This window comes from Pediculus humanus, genomic scaffold (genome assembly GCF_000006295.1).
Source record: "Pediculus humanus corporis 1103172108281 genomic scaffold, whole genome shotgun sequence".
In the NCBI taxonomy this organism is placed as follows: Eukaryota; Metazoa; Arthropoda; class Insecta; order Psocodea; family Pediculidae; genus Pediculus; species Pediculus humanus.
The window spans coordinates 873,171-894,747 of NW_002987850.1; the positions used below are offsets into that span (position 1 = coordinate 873,171).

Below are 21,577 nucleotides of genomic sequence, written 5' to 3' on the forward strand. Positions count from 1 at the left end.
ATTTTTTATTTTACATAATTAATTGTTTGTTTAAAAAAAAAAAAGGATTTTATGTCGAACTCCCGCGTTGATTTTTTTTTTTTTTTTGGGGGGGGGGGGACGTTTTGTTTACATTTTTCGTTGATGTTTTCAATATGGTATTATCTGGAATTTGAATTTTTTTCCATGTCCCTTCTTTTTTTTTTTTTTTGGAAAAGTTTCGACGTGACGTTCGTTTAAAATTTTATTAAGCTAAATTTAAATGTTTTATTTTTTATTAATTTTTAAATCGTTTGTTTTTTAAACCGGAACTTCCTGCGGGCGTGGAAAATAAAAAAATTAATATGAAACTCCCTTGTTTTAACCTAATAATTCGCGTAAATATTAAATTTTTTTTCTTCCTCTCTCTCTCTTCCATCCTCTCTCTCTCTCTTCCATCCTCTCTCTCTCTCTTCCTCTCTCTCTCTCTCTTCCTCTCTCTCTCTCTTCCTCTCTCTCTCTCTCCCTCTCTCTCTCTCTCTGCGTAAAACATTTTTTCAATTCCAAATGTAAATAAATGATAGTGTGAGTATATGGGTGTTTAAATACTCTATGAAATTTATGATAACCTCTGACGTCATAGCTTTAGTCGTGTAAGCAATAATTACCGATTAATAATGGTAATAATAATAATAATAATAATTATCATTACCACTATTACAAGAAAATTTTTAATGTTTATTCGCTTAATGAAAAAATAAATTCTTTGGGGGGGGGCCGAGGGAAAGGGGGGGGCATAATTAAAACATTACGTAACGACAAAACATTATTAATAGTGTAATTTGCTGTGGAAAACTCATTTTAAGTAATGATAATGATAATCATATTTTAAAAAAATAAATAAACGGAATATATTATGTGAATAAAAATATATATTTATTTATAAATTATAAAAATAAAAAAAATTCGTTCGGAAAAAATAAATAAAAAAATTATTTTTTGCTGTTAAAACGTTACACAAAACAAAACCAAAAATAAAAATAAATAAATAAATAAAAAAAAAAAAAGAAAAAAAGGGTTGAGGTCAAAAGACACGAAAGGAAAATTGTAAAATTTTGTTGTTATTTTAAAAAAAAAAAAAAAAAAAAAAAAAATTTTTTTAAATCAATAATCTTGAACTCTCGGATAAAATCAATTAAAAAAAAAAAAAAAAACAAATTTCGAAAAACCAATCAAAAAAAAATAAACATGGACGGAGACGTGAAAAAAAATTAAAAAATAATTTTTTTTTTTTTTTTTTGTTTGTTTTATAAACAATTTTATGTGTGATAAATTTATTATTATTATTATTTTTTTCTTTTCTTATCGTAGGTTCAACACGTGGAAATGGTTTAACAAATTCACCTGAGCCGATAAAAGTTTGCGGACCGTTAACAACATTTTCATTTGTTATACCATCAAAATGTCACGATGACAACAATCAAGAACAAACGAATATAAAAAAAGCAGCCATTGATGAAAAAACAAATCATTTAAAAAGAGATGGTTTGATGTTGGTCGCTAAAGAAAAAGGAGGTAAATTATTTATTAAATTAATTTTTAATAACGTTTGATTTCCAAATGGGGGGGAGGGAGGCCCATCATGTCGTCACCATATTCACGCTCTTACTTTTTTTTTTGTTCTCATCAAACGAAATTTGAAAATTTATTAACACAAAAATAAATAATAATCGCGACGGACATTAAAAAAATGTATCTCAATAATTTACACGTCGGATTTTCGGTTATTCCTTTAAACGTGTCATTAGGCGTTGGAGGAGGTTGAGATTTTGAATTTATTTCCGTCGAATCCGTTTCCGTTAACGGTTTATAAAAACAGTCGACTCTCGATTGAGTACGTTCGGGAATTATGAAAGATGATTCGTCGTCTGTCAATGTGAACGAATCCGTCGTGTAATTAATATTTAACGGATATAATTCTTCGTCGCTTGAAAATGTTATTTCCGGTGCGAAAGGTTCACCCATGTGTGAATAATTTTCCCGATAATAACTCAAATATTCGTAATTTTTCGATTCTCCTCCCACGTGTTTATATCTGTCTACTGCTACGTAACTTCCGGATTTTCTCTTTTTTATTTTCATCACGTCGTTACGTGAATCTTTTTGATTTTTCCTTTTATTATTTTCTATTTTTTTCTTATTCGAACCTTCCCCGAATTTTATCTTTTTTATCGTGTTCTTTTTTTTCACGTTGCGATGCTACAACACAAAAAAAACGTTTTAATTTCGATATATCGATCGATTCGATTAAAACAAAATTATTACCTGAACTTTATTTCTCGATTCGTTCACTCTGGGTAAAATAATCGTATCGTTCGATGACGAAGTCGTTGTGAAACTAAATGCCGACAACCAATTTTTAATATCGATATTTTTTTGTGCGATCGATGGCTCGATATCGAATGAACTGCTATAATCCGAACAATTGTAATCGTCTCTGTCGTATAATAATTGACTGGAAAACAAAAAAAAAAACAACGTTTCGGATGAGAGAGAGAAAGAGAAAGAGAAAGAGGAAGAGAGAGAGAAGGAGAAAGAGAGAGAGAGAGAGAGAGAGAGAGAGAGAAAGAGAGAGAGAGAGAGAGAGAATGCGAGAGAAAGAGAGGAAGAAAGAGAAGAAGAGAAGAAGAGGGAGAGAGAAAGGAGAGAGAATGCGAGAAAAAGAGAGTGAGAGAATGCGAGGGAAAGAGAGGAAGAGAGAATGCGAGAGAAAGAGAGTGAGAGAATGCGAGGGAAAGAGAGGAAGAGAAGAAGAGAGAGAGAGAAAGAGAGAGAGAGAGAGAGTGAATATATTACCTCATGTTCATCTTTCCACCGCATCTTAAATTATCCAGAATTGAATTAGGCGAATCGGAAATTCTGTTCCCTTTGAAAACGGAACAACTCAAAAGGGACCATGGCCTCCTCCCGTGGTACAGGGATAATTCCCAACAGGATGTTATAGTCATCGGTGTAGATTCCCAAACTCTAAAATCTTCAATGTCGTCCGTGTTTAAATGTCTCAAACTTGATGCGAGTGACGACATTGAAGTTTTATCATTTTTAAATATATTCAAATCGGGTTTCCAAACGAAACCCTTAAACGAATTAGGTTCGCTACATCTTCTCTTGAGATTAATGGCGGCAACTTCTTGAAATATCCTATTCAAATCCTCGTCTAGTAAACTCTCGTGTTTGCTTATTGTCAAACCGTTTCTTATTTTCATTTCCGGTTTACGTTCTTTCATGTTATTTTTAAAAGCCGTGACCGAATTGTAATGACCGCCGCTCGTTAAGAAAATTGAATTTTTCGGATCCGATGGCAGTTTTTTCTTTTTATTTTTCAATATGCTTTTCGCGGGTTTTTTAATTTTTAATTTTTTCTTTAGTGACGACGATGACGTAAAAGGTTTTACCGGAAGTACCGTTGAAAATAAATTGATGTTGACTTTTCCGTGCGTCACGTTGTCCGCTCTTGTTTCTTTTTTAGGTTCGTTTTTCGTTTGCCAATTTTTCGTATCATTATTATTATTAGTAGTGGTAGTAGTGTTAGTATTAATATTATTAGTAGTAGTAGTGTTAATATTATTATTATTAGTAGTAGTAGTATTAGTGTTATTATTATTATCATCATCTTCGGGTAAAGTGATTGATTTGTCTTCCGGTGTAAGGTTTTCAGTTATGTCGAGGTCGGATTTCGATTTTTCCATTTGTTCGATCGTTTCATCCTCGGATTTTAAATCAAATTTTATTTCGAGTTTTGGCTTTATTTCCGGTTCTACCGGAAGTGTGACGTCATTTATATCACCGACGTCATCGTTTTTATCGTCGGAATAGTGATTTTCGAGTTCTTTAGGTGTGCCACACGAATGTTTTCCTTCGTATAGTTTTCTGTGTTTAACCGAATCGTTGCTTTGTTCAACGTTTAAAATTCTCGATAAAGGTTTTTCCTTTTCCAAACAATTTTTAAACTTCTTCGTCGTCGTCGTCGTCGTCGTCGTCACCGCCACCGCCACCGTCACCGCAGCGACCGCGTTTTGATTGTTTCCTTGCGACGTTTCGAGCGACAAACGAGGATTATTAACAAACGGTTTGGCTTTCCTTAGGATTTTCTTTTGCGTCCGATTATCGAATTCGTTTATTTTCGTGTTTGATTTAGGAAAATTCGATTTCGTAACCGTCGAACTTGATATTTTTTCCTCTACGTTGTTTTCCCGAATGATGGTCGTGGATAAATTTCCGGTTTTGTCGGATGATTTTTTCCCTTGACTTTTTAAAATCGGATCGGATTTTTGCGTTCCTTCTTGTTTTTGCCTAAACGTTTGCATCCCCCGTCCAGTCGGTGGTTTGTATTCACTTATAATGGTCCCATCGAATTTCGTGTTTGTCGTAAGTTTTTTAACTTTCGCGCCATTGCCATTGCCATTGCCATTGCCATTGCCATTACCAACGCTCACGATTTCCGGTTTTACATCCGATGAATTTTTTACCGCGGAATCAATTTTCGCCTTATTTTTTTCCGCCATCAATCCGCCGCACTCGATTTCATTTTCCGTTGATGATTTTTTATTCACGTTACCTTTCAAGCAACTGTTGGATGATTTTGACGTCGTTTGTCGCAATTTTGTAAAACTTAATTGCTTATCGATGAATCCGCTTTCCTTTCTCGTTAACGTTTGCTGATGGTAACTTTCTAGTAGGTGAAGAGTGTAATTCGTGTTAGGTTCTGCATTGCAATTCGTATATTTTAATTTTTCAAAATCTAACAGTTTAGGTTTGCTCACTGTGGTTGTCGTAACGGTCGTTATAGAGGGCACCGTCATAGTTTCCGTTGTTGCCATTGTTATCGTAGGTGTTGCCGAAACTTTATTTAAAAATTCTTCATTTGAATACGCGAGGGGAATGTTTGATACTTTAATACTCTCTTTTAGTTTAATATCGTTATCGTTTGTGTCCGAATCCGCGTAATATTTTTTATCCAATGAATTTTTCACGTTTAACCTCCATGATGACCCCGTGACTCTGGCTTTATTCGTGTACCCGCAATCGCATTCGAAATTGATGACGCTTTTTAATTTATCTTCCATTTCGATATCTTTTTCTTCTTCTTCCGGCACGGCCAAATCTCGAATTGAACGATTGTATAAATTTAAACAAATTGCACTTTCCGAATCGTTTATGGGTTTTTTCAATAGCAAACAAAGAGTTTTATTATCATTGGAATTTATTTTTTTCATTGGTTCATCGTAAGATATTTTCTCATTTTCCATCATGGCGAACGCATCTTCGACAACGACCTCACGCAATTTTCCTTTCGTCGTTTTCCTTTTTTCCATTTTAACATCCTGCTGAATTTTATTATTTAAAATTTTCGAATTTTTTTCTTTTTTATTTAAATTATTTTTTATCCCGGGTTTTTTAGCTTTTGAATTTGTCGCTGCAGCCGCCGCAGCTGCCGCGGCTGCTGCTGCTGCTGCTGCTGCCGCTGCCACTCTCGTCATCGTCGTCGTCGTCGTTGGCGATTTCGTTTGAACCAAATCATTTTTCAAACCGGATTCTATCGATTTTCTATCGATTGGAAAATTTTTTTTCAATATTGTTTTTCTCGTCGGCGTACTCGTACAATTCAGGATTTTTTTACAATCTGTTGTTTTTATAATTTGATGACGTACGTTTGTTGAATTCGTACCTATACCTCTTCCAACGGTTTTACATTCGAAACTATTTATCACGACCATTTTTTCCGACAGATTATTATTACAATCGTAAACTCTACAATTTAACGGTAAAGCGTTTTTTCTTTTTACACCGATGATATCGAAATTTTTTTCACTAAAATAATCGTCTCCGTATTTATCATTATTATTATTATTACTACGACTACTATTATTAACGTTAATATTATTATTATTATTATTTAAATCCATCATATTTTTATTAGCATTATATTTTTCCGTATGAAAAACGTCATCTTTTTTTTTTCTACACGACATCATTTTATTTTTATTATCAAGTATATTATTATTATTATTATTATAGTTTTTCCCACGGGTTCCACAATTTATTTCATCCTTATTTGATTTCAATGATGAATTTTTATATACCTCCTTTGTATTATTATTAACGTGTATAAGAACCATTTTTTCATTTATTTATTTATTTATTTTTGTTTATTTTTAAACTAATCACTCTTGGGTTATATGTCTATGTGCGTAAGGAGTGCGTGAGTGCGAGTGCGTGAGTGCGTCTTATATTAATTTTTTTTTTTTTTTTTTTACGTAGTCAAATTGAGTTTTATCGAAATCCTTGTTACGCTCCTGAAACGAATAATAAAAATAAGACGTTTACATGTATAACTTATGGCTATCATTATCATTAAGGGTAAAAGGTAAACAAATAGTTATTAGTTTGTTATAAGTAAAAAAAAGGTTTTACCTTCTATTTTTATATTTAACCTCCATTTTTTTTTTTTTGTTGTTGTTGTTGTTGTTTGTTGTTTCCAAAACCGATCGCTCTGGAATGTATGTAATTTATTTATTTATTTATTATTATTATTATTTTTTGTTCTTCTTCTCTTTTAAAAAAAAATCAATAATACTGTGTGTGTGTGTGTATCACTTGATAATTTGAAATAAGTTAACATCCATCATCGTAAATATTTATACGTGCATGTGTGTTGCGTGTGACTGTGCGTGTGCGTGTGCGTGTGTGTACGTGTGTGTGTGTGTGCGTGTATGTTAAAGTAAGGAAAGAAAGAAATAAAGAAAAAAAACACGAAAACAAAATTTCAACATGAAAATATTTATGTGTCAACCTAAAAAAAAAAAAAAAAAAAAACAAAACAAAACAAAACAACGAACGTCGTCGTTTTCGCGATAGCAGAAGAAATTAAAAAAAAAAAAAAAAAAAAAAAAAGTAACGAGTTTTCTTATTTTCTTTTGTTTTTTTTTTTTTTTTTTAGTTTTGTTTCCGATCGTGCATTTATCAGAGGGAACGGATAATGTTCCAAATTCGAATTTTCAAAATGTGACGTCACCAAACGAAACTTCCGGTACGGATTCCATAACAGTAACAAAAGGTAAATCGATGTAATGATTTTCCATTGATGACAAAGGAAAAAAGGAAAATTGTTAAGATTGATAAGAGTTTTTGGAATTTGATTTCAGCCGTTTATCAAGAAGTAAGAAAAATAATGCCGGAAACGGAACTTCCATGCGTTGCTCCAGTACCGCAAAATCAAGAAAATATCGGTTATATTCTTTTAGGTTTTAAAAGCCTGGATAAAAATTTCAGTCAGGTGAGCGGATGTGGGTGTGAGTGCACGTGCGTGTTTTAAATAGGGAAATAATAATTGATTTTTTTTTTGGAAAAGGTTATGTTGGACACGTGGAAAGATTGGACCGGTGCAAGATACATATACATGTACCTTCCAGATGACCTTGGATTGAGAAGAATAAGTTTATACCATCGACAGTATCCGACGGATGATATAAATATATTCATGTACCTGGTTTTGGTTGAATGTCACGGAATCACAACCGATGAAAAAATGGTATTAAGAACAAAATGACATTTTCACGTTTGGATTTTATTATTATTATTATTATTATTATTATTATTATTTCCCCTCCTCGATTGCAGGTTCAATTGATTGATTTTGCTCAAAGGATGAGACTGGAAAGACTTACTGGATACATATCCGTTTATGCTGGAGATAAATTCGGATCATCGAATTCCTCGCCGTCACTTTTCGAATCGACGAAAATAAACGATTTGGATTTTGTTTTATCCGATCGGAAAAATCTCATAATTCCAGGAGATATATTTTCCATCGAATCTTTCGATCGGGATTCACGGTTCCAGCATTAAAAATCCGGTAAAAAAAATTAAATTTTTTATATCACGTGTGCATGAACGTTGTGTGTACGAAATCACGCGAATCTTTTAAATGATTTCTCCAAAAATTTCGAACAAAAATTTTAGTTTTTTGATAATTTTTTAATACGTCACGCGCGACTCTCTCATCATTATTATTATTATTAGGGTCACTCTTAAACACGACAAGGCTCTTATTTGTCGGGGTTTTTAAGCATTTATTCCAGGTTTCTACCCGACGATTCCTTAGGGATAAATGCTCGAATTTTGGTGGTGCTATTTATAATATTTTCCGAAGAATGTGGGCATGGCTCCCAGTACTGCTCCCACGATGACCGTTCCCCCACATCATCCTTCCTTCAGCCTTTTGTCTGCTTCTTTGGCTGTCTGGTGTTTTTTCCTGCCTGCACGGATACTTTTTTTTGTTTTTTTTTTTTGATGACCCAGGAGAAATGCGGTTACGCACTAACCCCTCCTTTGAAAGGAGGGAGTGTGGGACTCGGTATGGATTTAAAGAAAGCCTCACCGAGAACCCATACCCACTAAAACTCCTGGGCATGTCGCTAAAGCGCGAACCTGTTTAAAAAGGGGGGGAGACGCTCGTGGGAGTAAAACCTACATTTCAATCTCCCCTCTCCGGTAGGTCAGAACGTTAGCCGTTCCACATGATCACTTTTGGGGAGGTCTGCCCTAATCTTTGTTCCATCTCCTCCTTGAAGATGAGAACGCACCTCCCGGGACGTTCGGCACCCCCTTTCGAGAGTGTCCTCCGGTCCTTCGCTGCGGGGGGAAAGGGATGAAAGCTCGCCTGCTTCCAGAGAATGCGGCCGGGGCGGGGGGGTTTAGACTAAAGCTTCACCCTGCAAAAGGGTAAACGAAAGAAGAAAGAGAAGAGACTTTTGTGGACCGCATTCTCTCCTGACGGGTAATGAGGACTAAACGGGGGGCAAGATAGACAGAGGAGATCGACCGGGATCGCCGACCTCCGAGAAATTGTAAAGAAGACTCACCGACGACGAAGCTCGCGTTCGTCGCCGCTCCTCCCTAATCGAAGACGTCGTCGTCGTCCTCTTCTTCAACTTCCTCCTCCTCCTCGTTCCGACGACGACGTTTCCTCTTCCTCGACCAATGACGAAGGACCGGATCCGCTCCTTCCGCCACCTCTTTTTCTTCTTCCTCCTCCTCGCCTTCTTCAACAGCGGGATTTATAGACCTTAACCTAACCTTAGACCTAGCCTTAATTCTATCTGTTAACCTATCCTTAAACCTACTCGTCCGAAGCATGCGACGACGAACTCCGGACTTTTCGAGCTCGCGTTCGCGGTCCTCTTTCGCCCGTAGGACCGCTTCCGAAAATCGCGAAACGGCGGACCATTCCCGGGGTCCGAGAAGCAACGCAGTCACGAGGCCGCGGATCGACAAGTCGGGTCCGACGACGCCGAACAGCCGCTGCCTGTGATCGTCCCACGCGGGACATTTCGCGACCATGTGCTCGACGTCGTCCTCGGGCGCACCGCAGAACCAACACTCCGTCGTCGCCTCTCTGCCGATGCGCGCCAAGTACGAGCCGAACACTCCGTGGCCCGTGAGGACCTGAGCGAGACGATAGGTCAAGTTTCCGTGACCCCGCCCCACCCAGTCCCCCAGTCGGGGGCCAAGAACTTCGATTATTTCCCCCCCGTAACGCCTGCGCCCGTCGCCGAACCGCGCCTGCCACGATCGGACCGTGCGAACGCAAAGTTCCCTGCGGAATCGGGCTCTCCTCGGCCCGCCGCGACCCCGCTCGCGGTAGAGGACGAGTGTCTCCATCGCGAGGAGATCGAGCGGGGGAGTTCCCGACAGAAGGCAAGCCACCTCCGCCTCGACGTCCCTGTACGCCGTCGCCACCTTGTTCAGAGACGCCTTTTGGAGTTGGATCGCCCTGTCGCGAAGCGGCCGCGATGCCGCCACCGATTCGGCCCACACCGGTGCTCCGTACAGGGCCACGGAGTGAACGACCGTCGCGTACAATCGCCTGACCCTCGCCGCGGACCCCGCAGGTTCGGCATCAGGCGCCCTAACGATGCGCTCGCGGCTCGGATCTTCGGTCCGAAAAGCGCGAGGTGTTGCCCGAAAGTGAGACCCGAGTCGAAGGTGACCCCCAGATACCCGAGCGTCCTCCCCACCCCGATCCTCACTCCCCCAGACGACAGTGCCAGGCCGTTGGGAAGCCGATTCCTCGGACGGTGGAATCCGCAGGCTTCCGTTTCCGGCAGAGACACCCGGAGTCCGATGCTCCGGATGACCTCCACCGTCGCGTCGAGTCCCGCTTCCGCACGATCCCGGACCTCCGCCCACCCGCAACCGGTCGCGAGGAGCAGGGTGTCGTCCGCGTAACAAACGTGAGAGCAACCTTCAGGAAGGACGGTCCGGGTGAGGACGCAGTCGTAGGCGATATTCCAGAGGAGCGGTCTGAGGACCGACCCCTGGGGCACACCGCAGAAAACGTCCGCCGTTTCCGTTGTTCCGTCCGGCTTCTCGTACGAAAACTTCCCCTCCGAGAGGAAGAACCCTATCACCGAAACGAGGTAATCGGGCACGGACTTCGACACCAGCCCGTCCCGTATCGCCGACCACGTAACCGAATTGAACGCGTTCTTCACGTCGATCGAAACCGCGATCGCGACTTCGCCCCGGCGCAGAGCATCCTTGATCGCATCCCGGACTCGAACGAGCGCGTCGATGGTGGAACGGCCCGCCCGGAAGCCGTATTGATTCGGAGAGAGGTCGTACCTCCCTCCGTCCGCCCCCATGTGACCGATTATCCGCGACGCGACGACGCGCTCGAACAACTTACCCTCCACGTCGAGAAGGCAAATCGGCCAATAAGCGCCGGGCGTCGACGGGTCCCTACCCGGTTTTTCTAGCAGCACGAGGTTCGCCAACTTCCACTGCTTCGGAAACGACGCCTCCTCGAAACACGCGGTGTAGAGCGACGAAAGACGCGAACACATCACCTCGACGGATCTGCCGAGGATCCGATAATGCACGCCGTTCGAGCCCGGAGCCGAGCGCTTCTTGGATGCCGCGTCGAGGAGGATGTGAATCTCCCCCTCGGTCACTCGGTCGCGATCGCGGTCGAAGGTGAAGCCCGCCGGAGGAAACGCGAAAGGCGCGACGCGCGGGAAGAGTTCCGCTATGACTTCGGCGAGAAACTCCCCCGTCATACCGGCCGTCAGCGGCCCCGACGAACTCCGAAGCTTCTTCGTCACGATGCGGAAGGGAAAACCCCACAGATCCGCGTCGACCTCGCTCAGGAGCTCCTTCCAACTCTCCTCCTTCGAACTCCATATCGCTCGGCGAACGCGAACCCGCGAAGCCCGTCACTCCGCTTTAAGTCCCAGCAAGATCGAATCGGTCACGATGCGCTCGTAATCTCCTCCGCGGCGGAGAAGTTCGCGTTTTCGTTCCCCGAACCGACGACGGGCGAGACAGGACTCTTTCCACAGCTCTCCTATCGCGTCCGTCCACCAATATTTAGGCCGCTTGCGCTCGTTCGATCGCGAACCGACCCTCCTCATGCACAAATTCGACACCCTGTGCAAGTCGTCCCGGATCGATCGCGCCATCTCGTCGGCGTTCACGTTCCCCGAAACGGTGGCCCTTCGCCACGACTCCGCGGCGAGACACTCGACGAGCCGCTCTTCGTCCATCGTCCTCAGACTCCACCGGGGCGGAACGACGACGCGAGGACCGCCGGACCGAGAGGCAGCCCCCCCCCCCGAACTCCGAGGAGCCCCGAACGAGAACGCCAGGTAGGCGTGGTCGCTCAAGGACTCGAAATCGGAAAGGACCTCCCAGCCGGAGACCCACGACGCGGCCGCGACGGAAGAAACCGCGAGGTCGATCGCGGACTCGCCGGTGGCCCGCACGCAAGTTTTAGCCCCCCTCTTGTTTCGCACGACGAAACGACGCGAATCGAGCCACTCCTTGAGGAGTCGGCCGCGCGCGTTGTTCGCGTATCCCGATCACGAGCGTGCTTGGCGTTGAAGTCGCCGCAGACGAGAGTGGGACGAGACCCGAACCCATCGATCTCCCTCGCGAGCGCGTGCAAGAAATTCTTGAACTGACCGACGGGACGATTCGGAGACGCGTAAGCGGACACCAGAACCGCGTTTCCCCAGCCGACCAGAACGAAACCCTCCCCCCGAGAAAGTTCCCGAGGCCTCGGCGTCCGGACCGAGTTCGAGAACAGTATCGCGGCCGCTCCGTCCTCGGATCCGAACCAAGAGCCGTCGCGGCTTTCCCCCCTTAAAAAAAAAAACTTCACCACCTGAGTTAAGGATAAATTAAAGAAGAAAGTGAAGACGTATGTTGATCGCATTCTCTCCTAACGGGTAATGAGGACTAAATGGGGGGCAAGAGAGATAGAGGAGATCGACCGGGACCGCCGACCTCCGAGAAGTTATAAAGAAGACTCACCGACGACGAAGCTCGCGTTCGTCGCCGCACCTCGCTAATCGAAGACATCGTCGTCGTCATCTGCATCCTCGTCTTCGTCCTCCTCCTCCTTCCGACGACGACGTTTCCTCTTCTTCGACCGATGACGAAGGTCCGGAACCGCTCCTTCCGCCACCTCTTTTTCTTCTTCCTCCTCCTCGCCTTCCTCATCAGCGGGATTTATTGATCTTTTAAACCCTACCCTAACCTTAGATCTAGCCTTACACCTATCCTTAAACCTATCTCTAGACCTATCCCTAAACCTATTTGTCCGAAGCATACGTCGACGAACTCCGTACTTTTCGCCCGTAGGACCGCTTCCGAAAATCGCGAAACGGCGGACCATTCCCGGGGTCCGCGCATTCACGAGCCCGCGGATCGACATGTCGGGTCCGACGACGCCGACCAGCCGCTGCCTGTGTTCATCCCACGTGGGACATTCCGCGACCATGTGCTCGATGTCGTCCTCGGGCGCACCGCAGAACCAACACTCCGTCGTCGCCTCTCTGCCGATGCGAAAAACAAGGACGTAATGGGGGGAATCGTCGAGTATTTTTTTTTTGTATCTACAAACACGCTTTTTTTGTCTTCTCTTATTTATAACCATCGTACAAACAAACAAACAAAATTATTGCGAGGAAAAAACGGCCTGAAAACCTTATCAACAATCATATCATCGAATAAAAATCAATAAACGTGATAGGAATGAAATTTAAAAAATAAAAAACTAATTAAAGAAAACAACCAACAACTACAACCAACAACCGAAAACAACAACAACAACATTTGTTTTGTTTTTATTATCAACATTAATATAAGAATGCTTATACGGTGAATAATTATCAAATAAATAGATAACATATATATAATGGCGGTTATATGGTTAATTTAACAACAACACCTTTCTTTTTTATACCTTTATTTTTAACGCTTTCGATTTGTGTGTGGTTTTTTATTAACGCCTGATTAAATTTAATAATAATAATAATAATAAAATCATTATTATTTAAATGAAATTTTTTTTAAAAATTTTATTTAGTCGATAAATAAATTTCATTCGTGTTGTTTGTTCTTGTGTTGTTTGTTGTTTGTCGTGTTTGTAAGAAAATTTTTTAAAATGAATAAAATAATTTTATTATTATTATTAATAATTGAAAAACCGTTAATAAATTGTTTAAATGATTTAATACCGGAAGCAATAACAGTTTATAGAAATCCGGAATTTTTTAAAAAATTGGATTATTCGAATTACTATACTACTAATAATAATAATAATAATCAAAAAAAAGATCGTTATTATTATTATTCGAAGGGTGAGAGAAATTTTTTTTTCTCTATTTTTTCCGCCATTTTTTTTTCCTAACGATTAAATTAACCGCCATTTTTTTTTTTTTAATTTTTTTTTGTAATATTTTCAGCTGTTGAAGCAGGAAGAGATGTAGGAGGAGGTGGTGTAGAAGAAGAAGAAGAAGATGAAGCAGAAGAAAATATCTCCGATGAAAATTATCAACAACAAAAATCTTTAGAAATACAAAATGATAATGATGATAAAAATTCGTTAGAATTTAATCCGATTCCTGCCACGTCATTTTCAAACACGTACGATACAGATATTAAAAATGATTTTACACACGATTCAATCGATAATGATAATAATAAATACGTTAATTATGATGATGATGACGAAAATGTAACGACGACGAATTTAAGTTATTCAAAACCGGAAATGGTTGATGATAATGAATCGATTAGATATCCGGGTGATGATGACGTTGACGACGACGACGATGACGACCACGATGACCAGGACGATGACGACGATTCAGATTTTTTAAAATTAAGTAAAAATAATTTTTTTTATAAATACGATTATAATCGAAATGGATTCGATAATATCGATCAATTCGATTATTATTCATCATCGAATCAAAATAGCGATGAATTCGATATAAACGATTTCGATAATGATAATAATTATTTTAATGATTTTTACGGTAGCGCCGAAAAAATCGTTGAAAACAATTCGTTTCGTGATGACGTAACTGATGACGTCAGTAACGGTCATTACGATGATGGTGATAAAATTAATTATGGTAAATTTACCATTTTTAAAAAATTTAAAAGATGAGAGAGAGAGAGGGAAAATTTTTACAGAACTGATAAAATATTAATTATAAAAAGTTTTGTTTGTTTGTTTGTTAAACCGGAAAACCGAAAAATTTTGAAAGTTTTTTGTGGTGTTTTTTTGTAATGACGTAAACGGAAACCGATGAAAACTATAACGGTTTTGTTTACGTAATTAACGAACCGTATTGTTGTTAATTTTTGAATAAATAATTACGTAACGTTTTTTTTTTTTTGTATTATTTTATAAATGTAATTGATAACTAAAAAATTGTTTAAATAAATATTATACATATTAACGTAATTTTTTTTTTATTTTTTTTACCTTTAATAACATCATAAAAAGAAAACTTTCCAGAATACCGTTAAAAAAAAACCCTTTATTTCTAATACCCCGACTTTTTTTAATTTTCAAATTTGACCGCTTGGAGCGCTTTGTTCGACTTATTTTATGGAGGATAAAGGAAAAAGCTTTTTTTTCAAAAGGAAAAAACTATTTTGGAATTTTTACATTTAATAGAAATAATAATAATAAAACGTTTATTTTTAAAATATCATTTTATTAAAAAAATAATTCCATTATATTTAATAGCAATACATATAATAATATCACACCCAATATTTTATATATATAAATATAATAATGTGTTAACGACAGACACTTAACGACACATAAATATAAATAAATCTATATAAATATTCGTAATTAAAACAACCATAAGCGTATTTATGTGTGTGTGTGCGTGTGTACATATATATATATATATATATATATATATATGTATATACATACGTATTAATTAAACGCAAAAAGGATAAAAAAAAAAAAAGAAAAAAAAAGATATTAAATAATAATTTAAGTGAATCCGTATGATGTTTTCGTGGCAGCATCCGCGTTACCGTTGCTGTTGCTGTTGCCGTTGTTGTTGTTGTTGTTCATCGACGTTGACGGGGCTCCATCTTCGGGCGTTGGTTCCGTCATTCCAACGGTTATTTGATTATCCGGTGATATTCCCATGCTGCTATAAATTTCTTTTAATATTAAAAGCATCGTATCTTCGGAATCCCTACGACAAAACAAAAAAAAAAAAACAAACAATAAAATTTAAATAAAACTTCCATTTTCGTATGACGTGTCGCTAGCATCATCTCACCAGTAAATCACGTGACTTATCAAAGCGGAAACGTATTCGTTAAAACTTTCCAACGGAGCCTCCTGTAGGACGTAATCGATTCGTCTTCCCTGATTCAATCGTCCCGCGTTGCATTCGCTGTCGAAACAATCGTTCAAACATTGTGCTGCCGTTTCGTTTTGCTGTCTCTCCAATTGTTTTTCAATAACTTTGTCGACTTCCTGTTCCAAACCGTCGTCGGCTCTCCCGAACGTGGTCAAATGATAAACCGTGTTCCAAGTGCTTCTCACCGAATCAATGAGCCTTTGTTTCAATTCCGCACCGACTCTCGCCATTGTTTCCTTCAATTCTGCGAATAAATCCATCGTCATAAAATTTCAAACTTTTTTTTTTTGTTGTTCTGACACTCACACGTCAACACTCACCCAAGTGCATTCGTTTTCTCCCCTTGTGATGCGGTATCAAAACGGGTCTCTTCTCCGAAAGTTCCGGATTTATTAAAGCTTCGATCCTGTACGCGACCGGATCGAACGGATGAAATATATTGAAAAATCTCGAACACGTCGGTAAAGTGAAATCGAGACCCAACGAATCGATTCCTCTCACTGTCACGAACATTCCTGACCCCCCCCCACCCAAAAAAAAAAGGATAAGATGTCGTGGAACAAAGACAAAAAACACATTAAAGAGAAGAGTACATACCGATTGGGGATCCCAGTGCGAAAAAAGCCAAGGGTTGAAAGCTAAGCTGTGGATATTCAATGTAAGGTTGTCCAGTTCCAGCATTCCCAATGACGTAACTCACTTTACGACTTAAACTAGGTTTGCTTTTTCCCGCCAAAACGGTCGTTTGAAAATCTTGACTTATCTATTATTATTAAAAACAAAATCATGTACGTTATCGCGTCAACGAATAACAACTAAATAAATTTGATTTGACGACTAACGATTTCCTGATTTGTCGTTTCCGTTATGTTTTCCATACGTGGCGACACGGGTTTCTGATGACACAACATGTCGAATAAAATTAACGAACCTAAACTGTGACCGACGAGTGAAACGCCGCCATTGAAATCCGGATTCCTCGTTTTGAATTTATTAAACAATGTATTTATTTCTCGTCCGACTTGATGCATTATGTTCTGGAAAAAAAGAAAAAAATCGAACGGGTAGCAAATCGCGCCATTTTTCCACATGCTTAAAAATACTCACTTGACAGTACACGGGACTCGTGTAAAACAAAATATCGAGTAACGTGTCATTAGTGAAATGTCTCAGACGCGGAATGGATTTGAGTGTGATCGTTTGAAGTCTTTTATCCACTCCTGTTGTTTCTCCGTGAAGGTGACCGTGCCACGAAACGGGTAATATTTCAATTCTGTTGACGAGTCCCTGTTCGGAAGTCGTTTTAAAATGTGATTTCATCAATTGTAATGATTTGTTACGGAAATCGTCGACTGTGAAAAAGGAAAAACGAAAATACGTGTAAGTCAATTTAAACTTTTAACGGTTTTTTTTTTTTGATTCGAAAGCCCCCTCCGTGTAAGTTACAACTACTACAACAACAGCAACAACAACAGCAAAATACTACTTAAACATTATAAATAACTAAACGAGTTAGGATCAGGAAAAAATCAAAACAAACACGTTTAACCGACATTTATTCGAAAAAAAAATTTGAATTACGTTCGACCGACACCTGCGACATCTCCTGGAAATTTTCCAAAACTCAAATAATAATAATTTACCTTTTTCGATTCTCGTTTTCGAAAGGACCGAAGACTCATACGAATTTTCTCCTAGAATATATATCACGTTTTTGTTTTTCCATTTATCAATCATTTTTAAATAATAATAATAATAGTAACAACAACAACAACAACGACAACCGTCTTTCTAATTTGTAAACTTTAGCAGTATTATTAATAATAATAATATCTGACCTGCTTCTTCTATTGTGCGAAATTTCAAATCGCAAACGGATCCGATTCCGTGAACCACAAATATCAAATGATCGACTTTGGCCGGTTCTCCATCGTCGATTTCAAAATCGTCCAGAACTCCTCTCTTGACTATCTTGGGTCTGTGCAAGGTATTTTCTGAAAAATCCTGTCGACAACAACACCATCGTCAAAATACGATTCTTACATAACGAGACGCCGCGAGGGCGGACTTACGGTTTCCGCTTCCCATCCTTCGGGAGTTTGGGGTGTAACTTGAAAAAGAGCCATGCTGCTCGGACCGTACATTATAATGTAGTCGCCGCTTGGTAAATCCACTTTTTTGTTCCACGAATTCGCCATGACGGCTTTCTTGTATTCCTCTTCGAGAATGTAAGCCGTGTTTTCGTCGTAGGGATGCAACCTGCTCTCGGTCGTGTTCTTGTAAAACCACGAACAACGCATGACTCTTTTGGGTTTTTCATCCCAGTACACGGGAGTCCTCATTCTTTGTGATATGTTAACGTCGTAACGTCCTCCGTCCGTTGGTACAACCGTCTCGGGATTCAACGTATCTAAAATTATATTTACAAAAATTATATATTTTTCCCCGTTGTCCCTCCCCCCCCCCAAAAAAAAAAAAAAAAACGTTTGGAAAATTGAAAAATACCTGAATTTAACGCTTGCTCGAGTGCAAGAGAATCCGTCATGCTGAAAGGTTGCCAAATGTCTTTTCCATCTTTTCCCTCGATTCTGAGAAACCAATGATGGTATGCAGGCCTATAAATAATTCCAGAATGACCAAGATTTGCCAGGGTATTCAAAGAAGGTGGAATATTGGGATGAGGTGATGTCGTTTTCGACTGTGGAGGAGGAGGAGGAGGAGGAGAAGCAGTTGTTGATGCTTGTTCTTTTGTTGACATTATCGGTGGATGCACGGCGACAGAATTGACATTAAAACTACTTAAATCATTAGATGCCAGGGAACAGTTCGATGAGGGGATCGTACTCATCACTGTTGTTGTCGTCGGATGGCTACGCATGCTCGTGTCTGGAGGTATGAATTCGTTTGAAACATTCGGTGAAACTGATAAATTCGGTTGCGTTTCCGGCGAATTGAAATTTTGCGAATTGCTCGAATTCGACGATGCGTAATTTAAAACGAAAAAATTATTTAAAGATGAAGCTGGAGTCGATGATGAACTGATGGATGCGCTCGCGTTTTCCTTTGACAAATCAATTGCCGGTTGACTTAAACTCGTTGTTAATTGGTGTTTGGATGAGAGTGAGGGTAGAGAAGAATGAGAATAATTTGAAAAATTATTTGAAGGCATCAGGTATGACGAAGACACGATCGTGTTGGATGTGAGTCCGGGTACCGGAGCATAAGCCGGACGTTTATGGTGGTCACGACGATAATTTTTGAACGACGTACCTGATCAAAAAAAAAAAAAAAATTAATTCATTAAAAATTCGTACAACGGGATCGATATAAATGGGAATGCGATACTTACTGGACGATATGGGCGGACCAGATGCATTACTCGAATTCATAAGCGGAGGAGGCGGAGGGTACGTGTTTCCCATGGAAGCGGGTTCGTTGTAATTGAGAGAGTCGACGCTGCTGGGACGTCCCTCGTAGAAATAAGTCCCGGAAATATTCGCACCTTGCGTTTGAGGAGCATTGAAAAAAGACGATGGATGATTCGAAATGGCCGATTCGGCGGAATTTCGTACGGGTAAATCAAATGACGATTGAGCTTTCGGTAGAGACCCTATAGAAGGTCTTAACTTGGAATCGTTGAACGATTCGAAACCGTAGGAAAAGTGTTGGTTTTGAGTGTTGACTACATCTTGCGTGTTGGACAATTGATTCGGATTTGGCATTCGAGAAGGATTAGGTACTTGAGAAGGGGTAGGCGGAGGAGGACGCCAGTTTGCCGAATTGACAAATTGACTAGGGGGATTCTGCAAACTGGTATTTGAAATCGTCGAGGGTGACAACGTGGATTTAGAACCCGCAGCCTGTTGAAAAGGTGATCCCGTCGAATGTACGAATCCGACAGGGGATTTCGATACGGAATCACCACTTTTCACGGTCTCGTCGACGTTCGATAACGGAACTTGCAAAGTCGGTGAAAAAGTTTGAACGACGTTTTTACCAGGAGATGGTGAATGAGTCGTCGTACGGGAATCGGGAACAGACGACGGTGTCGCCGCCTTCGAAGATGATTGTTGATTCGATTCCTGTTTGTAATAATTTCCACCGCCGAAAAACGAACTTATAAATCCTGCATAACCTTGATTGACATTCGACACCGAAGGAGGTGGAGGTGGATTTTCAACCTCTTCTTTTTTCGGTGGTTCATTTAAATCGATCGGTGATGTACCACTACTACTACTACTACCACCTTGAATGATGGATCCTACATTTTCTGTATTCGATGAATTGCTTTTGTCGTCTACGTTGATTTTTACATAAAACAAACAAACAAACAAATTTTTTTTACGTCGATCGATAATGATTCATTTTACGTATGAAAATCAATCAATGACTAGCTCTTGAATGAAAAAATAATAATAATAAAGAGAGACAACAAAAATAAACAAACAAACAAACAAACAAATCTATCTTTTTGTTTTTTTTGATGTTTGTGTCGGCAAAAACACGTAAAAAAAAAAAAATTAATCACTAAAAATTCTTTGTAAGAAACACCCGCACCGCCCCCGCTTCTGCCCCCGCCCCCATGTTAAACGTATATGCAACATCCTGTGAGAATCTACACGACAATCTTTTCATACTTGTGTGTGCGTGTGTGCGTGCGTGTGTATTTTTACGCAAGAAAAATCCATGATCTAATAGTGTACCCACATTAAAATTGTTTACTGATTAATGTACATAAGTCGACGACGACAACGACATGTTTTCTCATTTAATATTATTATTCGTTCGAGTTAACGTGTGAGATCAATCTCCGATCTGTGATATATTTCGCGCGAACGACATTTTTTTTTTTTTTTTTTAAAAATGTTTTCCGTCAAATTTATATTTTATCATATTTTATGTGCGTGGATGTTGGATAAAACCAACGGTTTTCCATTTCCCACCAATTCGACAACGCGAAATTCCGCGGATTTAACAACAACATCGTCGTCGAAAAATTTCGAAAATTACGATTTGATTTTCGACACCATACGAAATAATTTAACCGTCATCGCCGTCATCATCGAATCGGATGAAAAAATTTTGGATAATCTTAAAAGTATCAACGACGAGGAAAATGATGGAAAAGAAATTGAATCGGAAAAACCTGAGAAAATCCTTTTGATAACGTTCGATTCGAATGGTATGAGAAAATCATTTTTTTTTTCTTTTTCGCTTCTAAAAAAATACATCTTTACAAAAATTTTTCATTCCTTTTCTGAACAAAGAAGAAATTTAAGGCACGATAGACAAAACGAACAAACCCCCTCCCCCCCAAAAAAAATGGCGGATATTGAAAAAAAAAAATCAACAACGTGATCATAAATACAAAGAGAAAACAATTTTTTTTTGGTTTTTCTGTTAAAAGAAAAATTAAAAAAACAGATAAACAAACAACAAACAAACAAACAAACAAACAAATATAAACTAAACAAATTCATTATTATTATTTGCTTGAAGATAACAAAAAAAAAACATTTAACTTTGTCATTAAGGTTTTTTTTTTCTTATTTTCTAATTTTTCCAATTTTCAGGTTTGCAAACATCAAATTCTTATGATTCAACTTCCGGATTTTTAAAAGCCGTTAAAAATTTAAAAAAAACAAGTAAAAACGATACAAATATCGTTTCTTCTTCTTCTTCTTCTTCTTCTGCTTATCCAACTTTACGAGTAATGAACGAAATTGTTGATAAGAATTTTACAAATGGTACAATATTACTGATAACAGGAACGAAACCCAAAGATGATGATGATGAAGGCTCGAAAGGAAACCTGATGGAAAAACTCAAGAAAAAAAATTTACAAGTGATTATTATTAATACCT

General features: G+C 39.4%; 4 protein-coding genes across 4 annotated transcripts in view; 2 read left to right on the top strand and 2 right to left on the bottom strand.

The window, feature by feature from the left end:
• Nucleotides 1–1,644: 1,644 nt before the first annotated feature.
• Phum_PHUM513210 (uncharacterized protein) lies at nucleotides 1,645–5,735 on the bottom strand (the record flags this gene model as incomplete). Its single annotated transcript, XM_002431091.1, has 3 exons — nucleotides 1,645–2,217; nucleotides 2,284–2,473; nucleotides 2,815–5,735. The coding sequence occupies 3 exons, from the start codon at nucleotides 5,733–5,735 to the stop codon at nucleotides 1,645–1,647; spliced, it is 3,684 nt and encodes a 1,227-aa protein (XP_002431136.1).
• Nucleotides 5,736–6,345: 610 nt separating this feature from the next.
• Phum_PHUM513220 (uncharacterized protein) lies at nucleotides 6,346–7,866 on the top strand (the record flags this gene model as incomplete). The annotated part of the gene is made up of 5 exons (XM_002431092.1): nucleotides 6,346–6,385; nucleotides 6,986–7,075; nucleotides 7,164–7,294; nucleotides 7,370–7,549; nucleotides 7,639–7,866. 5 exons carry the CDS (start codon nucleotides 6,346–6,348, stop codon nucleotides 7,864–7,866), a joined length of 669 nt encoding a protein of 222 aa, XP_002431137.1.
• A 7,465-nt stretch (nucleotides 7,867–15,331) lies between these two features.
• On the bottom strand, nucleotides 15,332–20,481 carry Phum_PHUM513230 (SEC23-interacting protein, putative; the record flags this gene model as incomplete). Its single annotated transcript, XM_002431093.1, has 11 exons — nucleotides 15,332–15,542; nucleotides 15,630–15,957; nucleotides 16,034–16,228; nucleotides 16,311–16,476; nucleotides 16,556–16,750; nucleotides 16,821–17,065; nucleotides 17,552–17,717; nucleotides 17,786–18,123; nucleotides 18,219–18,983; nucleotides 19,063–20,010; nucleotides 20,436–20,481. 11 exons carry the CDS (start codon nucleotides 20,479–20,481, stop codon nucleotides 15,332–15,334), a joined length of 3,603 nt encoding a protein of 1,200 aa, XP_002431138.1.
• A 140-nt stretch (nucleotides 20,482–20,621) lies between these two features.
• Phum_PHUM513240 (uncharacterized protein) overlaps nucleotides 20,622–21,577 on the top strand; it is a gene marked incomplete at both ends in the record, with an annotated part of 1,512 nt that continues 556 nt past the window's right edge. The window contains 2 exons of the mRNA XM_002431094.1: nucleotides 20,622–20,895; nucleotides 21,287–21,558. Of these exons, the coding sequence (XP_002431139.1) occupies nucleotides 20,622–20,895; nucleotides 21,287–21,558 (546 nt within the window). The remainder of the gene's footprint in view (nucleotides 20,896–21,286; nucleotides 21,559–21,577) is intronic.